Genomic DNA, 14,708 nt, shown 5'->3' with positions numbered 1-14,708 from the left:
CAGCAATTCAGGCAGCATCCGAGGACAGGCAAAATTGACGTTTCAGGCAAAAGCCCTTCATCAGGAATCGGCTTTTGCCCGAAACGTCGATTTTGCCTGTCCTCGGATGCTGCCTGAATTGCTGGGATCTTTGAGTAAGTTGACTGCATTCCCGAGGCAGTGAGATGTGTAGATGGGGGTCATTGGATGGAAGCTTGGTTTATGTGATGGTCTGGATTGTGTTCACAACTCTCTGTAGTTTCTCACAGTTGCAGAACAGTTGCCGTACCAAGTCATGATGCATCCGGATAGGATGCTTAGCAGGCAGGCTGCTCAATATAAGCACTGGGACTCAGGAACACCTTCTCTGACACCTTCTCCAGCTCGTTCATGAACTCTATAATTATCCCACTCGGGATTCTTGTACAATTTCACAATTTCCTGCTTTCACAATTGAATTTTATTTAATCAATGTGTTCAAAGATGTTATGGTACACAGGCCTTCAAGCTCGGTGGTATGGACACTACCCTGCACTACAAGAGCCCTCCTACTATCATTGTTCCACAAGTAGTGACAAAGCCTTTCTAGTTCTGAAATTCCCTCACTTGAGCTCTTCACTCAGCCCCTCCTCCAACACCTGCATTCTTCCTCCTCCTTTAAGGTGTTTCCTGAAGCATCTTTTTGACTCAGCCCACCTGTCCTACCTTGTCCTAGGAAGCACGTTTGGGCATTTTGCTGCATTATAGAAATGCTCTGAGTGGTAAAGAATTCTCACCTGCAGCTGCTACGCATAGATGCATGGAACTGAAGAATGGAGTAAAACTGGTTGGCACATCTATTCAGGATTTTCCCATAAGCCTCCAGCAGCCAGCTACAAAGTTGAATTGAGCTGATAGCAATGCATCAAGAGCGCACAATCCAACCTCACATATGCCTCATCTTGCCTATTTCATTTCACTCTATCACCCAATCCTTCTATCCTCATCTTTCCTTAAATGCAGCAATGCACCTCAACTAGTCCTTGTGGCCATATATTGAAACATGTATTTTCATGTAGTGTTGATGTAGGTAAATCACCGGATATCCCGTACGTCTACGTTGACCACGAAGGGCGAGTGAAAAACTACAAACCCATCCAAGTAGTTACCGCCTGCAGCCTGGATATCTACAACTTCCCGTTTGATGTCCAGAACTGCACATTCACGTTCACAAGTTGGCTACACAACAGTAAGTAACAGATGATGTTAAAAATTGAATTGAATTTATTGTCACGTGTACCAAGGCACTGTGAAAAGCTTTGTCTTGTGAGCAGTACAGGCAGATCACAGAGTTAAGTAGCATCGATAAGTAAATAATAGGTAAACAGCAGCAAAAGCAAAAACACAGGTACAGGCAAATGTTAAGAGTTTGTGAGTCCAGTCAGTATTCTAACAACAGTAGGGTAGAAACTGTTACGAAACTGGCTGGTGCTTACAATAGTCTTTAATTGCTGTGATCTGTGAGAATTTAGAGAAAGGGACAAGAGAAACATTTTTGACTCAAACTGAAGTGAAATATGAAGAGATGAGTCAAGGAAAACATTTGCACTGCGTCAAAACCCTCATGTAAATGGATCATTCCTGTCTAGTGTTGCGTTGTTTCTCACAGCAGGTACATTATGTACCTTAAAGGGTCATGTGCATGATGGCATCACCATGTCCTGGCCCGTGATATAAGGTCTCAGTCACCATCTTCCTGAGCTCTGTCCTTTTGCAGTATGGCAAGCTAAGGAAAGCATGCTGCAGTTTGTATGAGTTGCCAGGCTTGAGTCCAGACACACAAGTCCCTGTGCTTCTATGTAAATAGCAGGTGCTATAATAAAAGTTCAAAATAGTTCCTCAGGGCTATGTGACCCACACCTCATTTGTATGTTACGGGAGTTAAACTAATTATCACCTCTTGATGGTGGAAAATTCTTAACAATCATGACATCTCACACCATCTAGAACAGACGGAAAACTATTTCAGTTAAAATTCCCAAGACCACAGAGCAGTTTGGTATGTCAATGAACCTATAGCTGGTATGTCAATGAACCTATAGCTGGAAATACAGTGGAAAATAGGCTGACAATAGAAACATGAGCAACATCAAGAAGCAGGAAATTCAGCACTTTGAAATGTATTCCTCATGCTGTTGATCACCAAGCCTACCATGCATTTTCTCTGCTACGTTATGACAAACATTTATTATATTCTAGTCTTACAGTTGACTTTAAGCTATTTATTTATCACCTTACAGATAAGGCATCATGTTTCTATTATAAATTTTAAACTTACTTTCATTTGTTTAATTTCCTCTCGTCTTACGAGCTTGTCTTACCTTTAGTAAGATTCTGGGGAAACAGCAAGAGATTTCACTAGTTAATAATGATGCTCACTTCACAAGCCATTGCAGGCACAATGGGCCAAATGGCCGCCTTTCTGTACCAAAATACTTCTGTGATTCTTTTCTCCACTATGTTAACACTTTATAGAGCTTGATCTAGTTCCTCTTTTAACTGCTTTTCTAGACCATAATGCTTAATCGCCTTTCATCGTTCATAATAGATCACTTTACTTCTGGCTAAGCAAAATTTTCAACCACTTTTGTGAACCATTCAGTGAATGGGCGAGGACAACTGACCTTCTTCATGAATTCCCTGCCCGAAGGCAGGCCTGACCCGGAGCTCTGTGACTTGCACTGGGGCAGGTTCGGAATCTCCCCAGCTAGAACAGGAATAGAACACTCCATCATTGCCACCAATTTCAACCCCCCATCAGCCAACAAGCCCACAAGGAAGTCTGAGTTACTGTAGCAACATTCACATCTGACATGTAAGTGTAAATAAACACTTACATCTGGAACTTACTTCCAGTCTGAAACTGTAGATAGTGATAGCAAGTCTCTCTAACACATGACTAATCAGGAATCCTTCTTGCACTTGCCAGCTGCTATTGGCACATGTTGGAACGTTTTGTAGGTGATGTTCAGCTTGTTTGATTTCATAGTGAATAGCCATCAAGTCCTGGAGTGGGAGTTTAACTTCAAACTTCTAGCTCATAGGCAGGGACATTGCCACTGCACCTCATCATAAGGATGAATAAGGATTTCAAATGTGTCTACTATTAAAAAAGAACAGAGAAAACATTACACCCATAGGTGTGACTAGTGTGTGTTATAAATAAGACACGAGCTGAAAATGTGTTGCTGGAACAGCGCAGCAGGTCAGGCAGCATCCAGGGAACAGGAGAATCGACGTTTAGGGCATAAGCCCGTCTTCAGGAATGAGGAAAGTGTGTCCAGCAGGCTAAGATAAAAGGTAGGGAGGAGGGACTTGGGGGAGGGGCGTTGGAAATGCGATAGGTGGAAAGAGGTCAAGGTGAGGGTGATAGGTCAGACTGGGGTGGGCGCGGAGAGGTCAGGAGGAAGATTGCAGGTTAGGAAGGCGGTGCTGAGTTCGATGGATTTGACTGAGACAAGGTGGGGGGAGGGGAAATGAGGAAACTGGTGAAATCGTAGTTCATCCCTTGTGGTTGGAGGGTTTCTAGGCAGAAGATGAGGCGCTCTTCCTCCAACCGTCGTGTTGTTGTGGTCTGGCGATGGAGGAGTCCAAAGACCTGCATATCCTTGGTGGACTGGGAGGGGGAGTTGAAGTGTTGAGCCACAGGGTGGTTGGGTTGGTTGGTCCGGGTGTCCCAGAGGTGTTCTCTGAAACGCTCCGCAAGTAGGCGGCCTGTCTCCCCAATATAGAGGAGGCCACATCGGGTGCAGAGGATGCAATAGATGATGTGTGAGGAGGTGCAGGTGAATTTGTGGCGGATATGGAAGTTTCCTTTGGGGCCTTGGAGGGAGGTGAGGGGGGAGGTGTGGGCGCAAGTCTTGCACCTCCTGCGGTTGCAGGGGAAGGTGCCGGGAGTGGAGGTTGGGTTGGTGGGGGGTGTGGATCTGACGAGGGAGTCACGGTGGGAGTGGTCTTTACGGAATGCTGATAGGGGAGGGGATGTACAGCGTATCATCCGCCGTCATTTCCGCCAACTCCAAACGGACCCCACCACCAAGGATATATTTCCCTCCCCTGCACCTCCTCACACATCATCTATTGCATCCTCTGCACCCGATGTGGCCTCCTCTATATTGGGGAGACAGGCCGCCTACTTGCGGAGCGTTTCAGAGAACACCTCTGGGACACCCGGACCAACCAACCCAACCACCCTGTGGCTCAACACTTCAACTCCCCCGCCCAGTCCACCAAGGATATGCAGGTCTTTGGACTCCTCCATCGCCAGACCACAACAACACGACGGTTGGAGGAAGAGCGCCTCATCTTCTGCCTAGAAACCCTCCAACCACAAGGGATGAACTCCGATTTCACCAGTTTCCTCATTTCCCCTCCCCCCACCTTGTCTCAGTCAAATCCATCGAACTCAGCACCGCCTTCCTAACCTGCAATCTTCCTCCTGACCTCTCCGCGCCCACCCCAGTCTGACCTATCACCCTCACCTTGACCTCTTTCCACCTATCGCATTTCCAACGCCCCTCCCCCAAGTCCCTCCTCCCTACCTTTTATCTTAGCCTGCTGGACACACTTTCCTCATTCCTGAAGACGGGCTTATGCCCAAAACGTCGATTCTCCTGTTCCCTGGATGCTGCCTGACCTGCTGCGCTGTTCCAGCAACACATTTTCAGCTCAGATCTCCAGCATCTGCAGACCTCACTTTCTCCTATAAATAAGACATAATGGCAAAGCTTTCTTGTGTGACCATTGTGGAAGAACACTTATATTTACTACACATGCTGCTGGTGATGTTATTAAATTATAGAGTCACATAGTCATACAATATGGAAGCAGACCGTTCAGTCCAACAGACCATGCCGATCATAATTCCAAACTAAACTACACCCATCTGCCTGCACTTGACCCATATCCCTCTAACATTTCTTATTCACGTACTTGTCTAAATTTCCTTTAAACATTGTAACTGTACCCGCATCCACCACTTCGTCTGGAAGTTTATTGCACATACGAACCACTCAGTGTGTAAAATATCTGCCACTCACATCTTTTTAAAATCTTTCCCCTCTCACCTTAAAAATAAGCCACCTAGTCGTGAAATCTCCATGCTCAGGAAAAGACACCTGCCATTCACCTATACCCGTCATTATTTTATAAACCTCTAAAAGGTCACCTCTTAACATCCTATGCTCTAGTGAAAAACATTCCAGCCTATTCAGCTCCCCCTCTCTTTTTAACTCAAAGTTGAACTTCAGGCAAACACTTAGTTAGCAACATTGGAAGAAAAAAAATCATTGGATGACATAGTTCAGATAGTTCAAAGCTGTGCAGGAGGGATAAGTAAATAAATGTCATTAAGAAGGGAAACTTTGCTCTTCATTGAAGGCACTTAAAACTCAGGTAATTAGGTTATTCAATATGTATTTGGTTATGTTGCAAAATAAAGTACAGAATGTTTAAGCCTATCCTTCAGATTTAGATTTAATTCAATGCCACAAATTAACTGCTTGCAGTTGAATGTGTGCAAGGGAAGAAATTTTATTATTTGATAATTTTAATTCTATTAAAATGTTACATAAATGGCCAACATTTATGCACCAACACAATAGTTGTGGAAAGCTTGACATTAATTTATTTTTCTAGAAAAGTTATGAAGTAATCCATGACAATGCTGATGGGATTTGCTTGTCATGCATATTCTGTTAATTATGTTATAATTTATTAATTATGTTATAGTCATTCTAGTACATTGACTAAATTAATTACGTACTGTAAATTTAATTAACTTTACTAGATTAGCTCATTTCAACCCCTAACTTGTTTTTGTTGGCAACAATCAGTTCTTTTTTCTGACTGTTTCTGACTCATAGAGTCACTCAACAGAAACACCAGGTTTGGAGAATTTTCTGTCAGAATGAAAAATTCAATAAGCCAGAAGAGAATTAGAGAACCTGCATTGGCATAGCGCCTTTCAAAACCTTTAAAGTAATTGAAGCACTTCTGAAGCAAAGGTGGCTGTCATAATTTAGGAAACACAGCAGTCAGTTTGTAAATAGGATTCATCATACTCAAGTCTAAAGATCATACGCACTCCTATTCATCGTGTTCTTCATCTCCTGATACATACTAATAAATAAACAGCAAGGTCCCAGTTGCACCTGTGGGATTGGTTAACAAATAGGTTAGCTCATCCATCAAGGAAATTAGTGGCAGTGTTACAAAATGGGAGAACTTGTCCGCATATCTGTTTGGTTCCTCACATCAGAAAGTCTCAATCTTATGATGCATAACCGCACCCACTTCAAGGTGTACCACAACACTGTTCACCAGTTACTAACTGTTCCTTGACCTAATTGACTCCAGGTCAATTCTTATCCTTTCATTAAACTTCTCCATTTCTCATCCTTTCCTATATCTGTGATTTTTTTTCCAGCCCTGCATCAGTCTAAGATCACTATATTCCTTCAGTTAAACCTCCCTGACTCTCAGCTGCTCATCCTTTCAGCAGTCTGGGCCCAATGCTCAGGAATCCCACCATAGACCTTTCCTCCTCTTCACCTTTCTCTTCTTCTTAATGATGCTTCTTAAAAGCTACCTCTTTGCCTGTGCTTTTGGCCAACTGCCCTTACATCTTATTTTGTGGCTTTGTTTATTATATAACACTTCTGTGAAATGTCTAAGCACCTTTTATTAATTGACACTCTATATAAATTTAAGTTATTGTAGTGTTATATTCTAAAATGAGTATGCAAGTTGCCCGACTGTTTTGCTTTAATATTTCCAGTCCAAGATATTAATATCTCCCTGTGGCGATCTGCTGAACTTGTGAAATACGACAGAAGTGTTTTCATGAATCAAGGTGAATGGGAGCTTCTTTATGTCGACACCCAGTTCAATGAGTTTAACCTTGAACGAGGATTGTCTGTGGGCTATGCAGAAATGCGCTTTTTTGTAAGTTCTTCTTGCTTAATACTTTATGATTAGCTTTTGGTCTTTATAAGGGAGGCAGGGGATAGTGGTAATGTCACTACAGCCAATAACCTCAGATTAAAGTTCTGGGGAGATAAGTTCACGTCCCACCATATTAGACAGTGAATTCAATTTTTTTTAAATCTTGAATGGAAAGCTAGCCTAAAGATAATGGTGCAATCACTGTTGATTGGTGTAAACATCTGGTCAGCACCTCTGTCTTAACCTCTCTTCATAAAAGAAACAGGAAAAAAAAACCTCTTAAAGTCATAGTATCATCACACAAGAAAGAGTTCGATGCAGTTCTGAGTGGTAAAGGCACCAAAGAGGGGACTAATGAGGAGAAAGAGAGAACAGGGGAGTGATGTTGGTTTATCACCCATGAGTGGATCAGGCTGAAAGGGCCAAATGACCTTCTCTGGCTCCTATTTTCTATGTCTTTATGTTTCATGGGGAAAAGAGGTTGAGATATCTTTGAAGTCAGGAACATAGGAACATGAGGTGATCACTTAGTCCCTGCAGCCAGTCCCATCATTTAATTAGATCATTCACCTATGATCTAATTCCACATTCCTGCCCTAACCCATTTGATTAACAAAAGAAAACCTGTTGATTTCAGATTAAAAAAATTAACTACTGATTTAACATCTATTTCCATTTGCAGATATCAAATTTACATCATATGTAAGTGCACCAAATCTTTATTCCAGTAAGATCCAGCTGTAATTTTTAAGTATGTCTATCCATCAATTCCCACTAATATCTGAAAACCTCAGTTAAATCAATCTTTGCCTTCCCAATTCCACCAATACTACCCTAGTTACTGTAGTCTTTTCTCATAACCTAACCCTTGAAGTCCAGTAATCATTCAGGTAATCATTAAGAGTAACAAGAAGATGGGGTACTGGGCTAATGGTCGGATACTTGGTAGTGTGGATGAGCAGAGGGATCTTGGTGTCCATGTACACAGATCTTTGAAAGTTGCCACCCAGGTAAATAGTGCGGTGAAGAAGGCATATGGTGTACTGGCTTTTATTGGTAGAGGAATTGAGTTCCGGAGTCCTGACGTCATGTTGCAGTTGCATAAGACTCTGGTGCGGCCACATCTGGAGTATTGTGTGCTGTTTTGGTCGCCATACTATAGGAAGGATGTGGAGGCACTGGAACGGGTGCAGAGGAGGTTTACCAGGATGTTGCCTGGTATGGTAGGAAGATTGTATGAGGAAAGGCTGAGGCACTTGGGGCTGTTTTCATTGGAGAAAAGAAGGTTTAGTGGTGACTTGATAAAGGTGTACAAGATGATTAGGGGTTTAGATAGGGTTGACCATGAGAACTTTTTTCCACGTATGGAGTCAGCTATTACGAGGGAGCATAGCTTTAAATTAAGGTATGTATAGGACAGATGTTAGGGGTAGATTCTTTACTCAGCGAGTCGTGAGTTCATGGAATGCCCTGCCAGTAGCAGTGGTAGACTCTCCCTCTTTATAGGCATTTAAACTGGCATTGGATAGGCATATGGAGGACAGTGGGCTAGTGTAGGTTAGATGGGCTTGGATCAGCGCAACATCGAGGGCCGAAGGGCCTGTATTGCACTGTATTTTTCAATGTTCTACGTTCTATGTTCTATGTAAAGTCAATGTCTTTCCTAATTCCAAATTCCTGTCCGGAAGAAGGGTCACTGAATTTGAAACGTTAACTCTGCTTTCTCTCCACAGATGCTGCCAGACCCGCTGACTTTTTCCAGCAATTTCTGTTTTTGTTTGCTTCATATATTTCCTAATGATTGGCACTGAGATCTGACCAGAGTTCAGCCGGTTTAACTAGAGTTTTGTGCAGCTTTCACATAACTTTAGCTCATGATATCTTCATGACAATCTTTCTCTCTTGCTCTACCTTAGCTCGTCATTCGAAGACGTCCTTTGTTCTATGCGGTTAGTTTGCTGTTACCCAGTATCTTCCTTATGGTCATGGACATCATTGGGTTTTATTTGCCTCCGGACAGTGGGGAGAGAGTGTCATTTAAAATTACTCTTCTTCTGGGGTATTCTGTTTTCCTTATCATCGTGTCTGACACTCTTCCGGCCACAGCTATCGGCACTCCACTGATAGGTAAGTAGGGACGTCTTCCACTTGTGACTTTGACTGTATTCTGTGTTTGGTTAAATACTGAATGTTGGACATGAAACCTTTTCAAGAGAAAACCGGCATTAGAAATTGTATCCTGGAAACAAAGACCTACTGATCATAGAGTTGTTATAGGTCAGAAGGAAGCTATTTGGCCCATCAAGACCATTCCATAACAAATCCCACAGCTAAGCAATCCCAAGAGGGAAAATGACAAATAAACAGAAATAGATTGATGAGGGAAGAGTTAATTAATAGTTAACACAAACAGGGAAGGTCATAGCTACTTAACTACGTTGTCTAATCATTGGTACAAGTACAGCCTACATAAAAACAGCAAAGAGGAGTCCTGAAGAAGAGTAATATTAGACTCGAAAGGTTGTCATGGTTACTCTCTCTCTACAGATGCTGCCAGCTCTCGTGAGTTTCTCCAGCAATGTCTACCTTTATTTCATATTTCCAGAATCCCTCAGTGTCCTACATACAAACCCCATAGGTTTCTTTGAAGAGGTGACGAGACAGGTCGATGAAGGTCGAGCTGTGGATGTGGTGTATATGGACTTCAACAAAGCATTTGATAAGGTTCCCCATGGTAGGCTCATTCATAAAGTCAGGAGATATGGGATACAGGGAGATTTGGTTGTCTGGATTCAGAATTGGTTGGCTGACAGAAGGCAGAGAGAGGTTGTAGATGGAAAGTATTCTGCCTGGAGGTCAGTGGTGAGTGGTGTTCCTCAGGGCTCTGTTCTTGGGCCTCTGCTCTTTGTAGTTTTTATAAATGACTTGGATGAGGAGGTTGAGGGGTGGGTTAGTAAATTTGCCGAAGACACAAAGGTTGGAGGTGCCGTTGATAATATTGAGGGCTATTGCAGGCTGCAGTGCAACATAGACAGGATGCAGAGCTGGGCTGAGAGGTGGCAGATGGAGTTCAACCTGGATAAATGCAAAGTGATGCATTTAGGAAGGTTGAAGTTGAATGCTGAGTTTAGGATTAAAGACAGGATTCTTGGCAGTGTGGAGGAACAGAGGGATCTTGGTGTTAAGTGCATAGATCCCTCAAAGTTGCCACCCAAATGGATAGGGTTATTAAGAAAGCGTATGATGTTTTGGCTTTCATTAACAGGGGAATCGAGTTTAAGAGCTGCGAAGTTTTGCTGCAGCTCTACAAGACCCTGGTGAGGCGACACTTGGAATATTGTGTCCAATCCTGGTTGCCCTTTTATAGGAAAGATACGGAGGCTTTGGAGATGGCGCATAGAAGTTTTACCAGGATGTTGCCTAGACTCGAGAGCTCATCTTACAAAGAGAGGTTGATTAAGCTTGGACTTTTCTCTCTGGAGAGAAGGAAAAAAAGAGGTGACCTGATCGAGGTATACAAAGTAATGAGAGGCATGGATAGAGTCAATAGCCAGAGACTTTCTCCCAGGGCAGGATTGACTGGCACGATAGTTTTAAGATAGTAGGAGGAAGGTATAGAGGAGACGTCAGAGGTAGGTTCTTTACGCAGAGAGTTGTGAATACATGGTATGCGTTGCCAGCTGTGGTGGTGGAAGCAGAGCCACTAGGGACATTTAAGCGACTGGTGGACAAGCACATGGATAGCAGTGAGTTGAGGGGTGCGTAGGTTAGGTTATTTTATTTTAGATTAGGAATAATCCTTGGCATAACATTGTGGGCCAAAGGGTCTGTTCTGTGCTGTACTTTTCTATGTTCTATGTTCTATGTTTGGATTACAAATCTATATTTTGTCACCCATCTGCTTAATTTTGAGTGCCATGGAATTCTTCAGGAACCGTGTCTCTGTCTAGCCTCAGCCAATTTTAAAATGTGTGAGAGCCTTCTGATTTTCTGATTCAGAGTGGCTCCACTGATGTGGACATTTACCTTGAATGTTCAGTGGGAGAAGATGGACTTGTTCTGCTTAGAACAAAGGAGATTGAGGGGATATTTGATAGAGATATATAAGAATATGGCAGATTTAGATAAAAGACAAAGAAAAAAAATTCCCATTAATTGATGGAACAAAATCAAGGGTTCTCAGATTTAGGATTCTGCCGAAGGCATGCATGGGGAGGATGTGAAGAAGGATTTTTTTAAGCAATGAGTGGTAACAAACTGGGCCTCTCTGCCTGTGAGGATGGGAAGGTGGAGATGATGTATGAATTGAGGGAAATAAATCATCAGGACTATAGGGAGAGAGCAGGGGAATAGAACTCAACAATTTGCTTTCCAGACAGCCAGCATTGGCTTTATGGACCAAAAGTCTTCCTCCAGTGCCACAATGATCCTACGGCCCTTAAGGACTGAAAGAATTAGCCTGGTGCTGACACAGGCACATCTTTGTTTTCTCTTGCTCTCTAATCAAACCACAAAGGACTACATGATAAATTTAAAGCATATGAAACAAATCAGAAAATCAGAAGGCTCTCACACTACCATTTTAAAATTGGCTCCATCATTCATCATTAATACTAGTCAGAAATAAAATATTTGAGTATCCCTATTTTCTCACATTGGGGGCTCCATTGCAGTCAATGACTGCCTTTACTTACCTCATTTGTGCATCCTTCACACATAGCTAATGAAATTATCACTCTGCTTTCAGAGGGAGACATTGTTGAAGTTTCAGTCTTGAGTTTGGTTTGCTGCAGTCCATGTTTTAATGTGGACTATGCAGCCTATATATGCATAAAGCTGTTTAACTATAGTCCTTTCACTGTTTTTGATCTGAAAACATCAAATGCTGGAGGTCACAGCAGGTCAGGTAACATTCATGGAGACAGAGCAAGCTAATGTTTCGAGGCTCAAAGACACCTCATCAGAGTTGATGAAGTGTCATCTAGACTTGAAATGTTAGCTTGCTCTCTCTCCATGGATCATAGAATCCCGAAAGTGTGGAAATAGGCCATTTGGCCTCACAAGTCCACACCGACCCTCTGAAGAGTAACCCATCAGACCCATTCCCCTACCCTATTACTCTACACTTACCCTGACTATACACCTAACCTACACATCCATGAACACTATGGGCAATTTAGCATGGCCAATTCACCTGACCTACACATCTTTGGATTGTGGGAGGAAACCGGAGCACCGAAATGAAACCCACACAGACATGGGGAGAACATGCAAACTCCACACAGCCAGTCGCCCAAGGCTGGAATCGAACTCGGTTCCCTAGCTGTGAGGTAGCAGTGCTAACCACTCAGCCACCATGCCGCTGCCTGACCCGATGCGATCTCCAGCATTTGTTGTTTTTAGTACAGATTTCAGCGGCTGCAGTAAGTTGCTCCGACATTGTTTTGAGTTTTACCGGCAGCCACTTTCTGCCTCCAACTCATTGACACTGCTCAGAGTCAAAAAGTGTGGTGTTGGAAAAGCACAGTCGGTCAGGCCGCATCCGAGGAGCAGGAGTGTCGACGTTTCTAGCATAAACTCTTCATTAGGAATGTGAGCTTATGCTCGTAACATTGACTCTCCTGCTCCTCGGATGCTGCCTGACTGGCTGTGCTTTTCTAGCACCACACGTTTTGACTGTGATCTACAGCAACTGCAGTCCTCACTTTCTCCTGTCACTGCTCACAGGTTCACTTTCATGCTTAATGGTTTATTATATCAGTAACCAAATTCTATTCTTCTCTCCCCTTGCCCTCTCCCCATTCCAGGTGTATACTTTGTGGTTTGCATGGCTCTGCTGGTGATCAGCCTGACTGAGACCATTCTCATTGTGCGACTGGTCCACAAGCAGGACCTCCAGCCACACGTGCCAGAGTGGGTGAAGAGTCTGATTCTGGACAAAGCCACAGTCTTGCTCTGTCTCCGCAACAAGACTCAGTTCCACTCCATGCATCGCCACAGTGGAACACCAGATAATGCCAGGGACAGAAAGGGCAGCACGGGTAGGTGAATGAATGCCAGGGCAAGCTGGGGTAAAGTTTAGCAGAAATGCCACAGAGGGGCACCTGGGCCTGTGAAATATGAAATTGATGGCCAGTGAAGACTAATTGATACATCAAGACTGACTCATGCATCCTGACAGCTAGTGCACCTTGGGGATGTCCTGAGTTATGGATGGTGTGATATAAATGGAAAGCCTTTGTTTAACTTTTGCAGGTCAGGGTCTCACATTATGTTTTAACACCTGAGCTACACGGATTGTGGGACACTTAAAGAGTCCCCCCAGCAGCAGTTGGCATTTGCACAGCACCTGTAACATCTGCTTCTCAGGCAGGTTATCGAGGAGAAAATTTGACTCTGGGCCCCATCAGGAATTGGTACTCCAAAACTTGGCCAAAGAGGTAGACTTCAAAGAGTGGCTTAAAGAAGGAGAGAAGGGTTTGGAGATTTAGGGAGAAAATTCCATCTTCAGGGCTTAGGTGGCTGAAGGCATGGCCACCAAGTGGAGGGATGATAAAAATTGGGAATGCTCTAGAGGCAAGCATTGGAAGAATGCTGATATCTCAGAGGGTTGTAGGGCCAGATTAGATTACAAAGTTAAGGAGGAGTTGTGGCCATAGATGGATTTCAAACAGAGAAACTGTGATTTATTTCTTTGTCTGTATCTTGACAGTGCAGCTGAATCACTTTGCCTGTGAGAATGGGACAGACTGCGAGAAACCAATTAGCTCCAGCTTACCTCAGGCAGACTCACTCCTCACTGTGGACAACATCCTGCACGAGATCTCAGCAATTCGCCAATTCCTAGAGAAGAGGGATGAGTGCAGAGATATCGCCAAGGAGTGGCTGCAGATTGGGTATGTTTTGGACGTACTCCTTTTCCGTGTATACCTAGTGGCTGTCCTGGCCTATGGGATCAGCCTGGGTACTCTGTGGTCCATTTGGCAGTACTCTTAAGTCAACAACACAACAGGCTGTACACCTGCTCCACCTGATGCAGTATAAATGCATAACTTGCTTTATCCCTGATGTAATGCTGAGTTTACACAACAGAAATATGCCATTGGAGCTCAACAGGCTCATTGCTAGCTCCACATAAACCAACTTGCACCCTCTTCATCCAGCCCTGTGAATGTCACCTTCTATTCCTCTCCCTATAACACACTTCCCCTTACGTACTCCTATGATTTGATTTTAAAAAATTCAAAATGTTTTCTGCAATCTCTCACACATGGATTCATATGCCTTTTCTGCATTAACAGGAAACATTTCTACTTATGCAACTCCAGCCCCCCACTCCCAACCACCCCCCCAACTCCGCTCCGCTCACCCCTCCCCCATTATGGCTATAGTGGAATTAAAGTATAATCTCAACACCGTCTATTAAATACAGGTTCATTTTAGGTCCCCACAGAAGATTCTAGTCAGCCCCTCTGAGGTCTCTGTCCTTGTTCTCCCTGTGTAATAATTTTTATTTCACATGTATTTCATGAATGTTGATGATATTATAAACTCTGTAGGAAGGTCTTGCCTCTTCCCAATCAGATGTCTTTCATATTCTAAGCAGCATAAAATGTACTTCCCTTAGCTCTTAATCATGATCATTCCTGCATAACATTTATACAGTTACTCTTTGAGGGGAAAGTGAGGTCTGCAGATGCTGGAGATCTGAGCTGAAAATGTGTTGCTGGAACAGCGCAGCAGGT

General features: G+C 43.4%; 1 protein-coding gene across 1 annotated transcript in view; it reads left to right on the top strand.

The window, feature by feature from the left end:
- The window catches only part of htr3a (5-hydroxytryptamine (serotonin) receptor 3A), a 28,404-nt gene extending 14,445 nt beyond the window's left edge, over positions 1–13,959 (top strand). Inside the window, exons 6-11 of the mRNA XM_087976559.1 lie at positions 1,038–1,207; positions 6,797–6,963; positions 8,880–9,090; positions 12,771–13,004; positions 13,280–13,293; positions 13,681–13,959. Of these exons, the coding sequence (XP_087832685.1) occupies positions 1,038–1,207; positions 6,797–6,963; positions 8,880–9,090; positions 12,771–13,004; positions 13,280–13,293; positions 13,681–13,959 (1,075 nt within the window). The remainder of the gene's footprint in view (positions 1–1,037; positions 1,208–6,796; positions 6,964–8,879; positions 9,091–12,770; positions 13,005–13,279; positions 13,294–13,680) is intronic.
- Positions 13,960–14,708: the final 749 nt, after the last annotated feature.

Source organism: Chiloscyllium plagiosum, unplaced genomic scaffold, assembly GCF_037043375.1.
Source record: "Chiloscyllium plagiosum isolate Xiang-an unplaced genomic scaffold, Cpla_swu_hap1 HiC_scaffold_29, whole genome shotgun sequence".
In the NCBI taxonomy this organism is placed as follows: domain Eukaryota; kingdom Metazoa; phylum Chordata; class Chondrichthyes; order Orectolobiformes; family Hemiscylliidae; genus Chiloscyllium; species Chiloscyllium plagiosum.
Note: the sequence above shows the minus strand (reverse complement) of the source record. Positions and strands in the feature narration are given on the sequence as shown.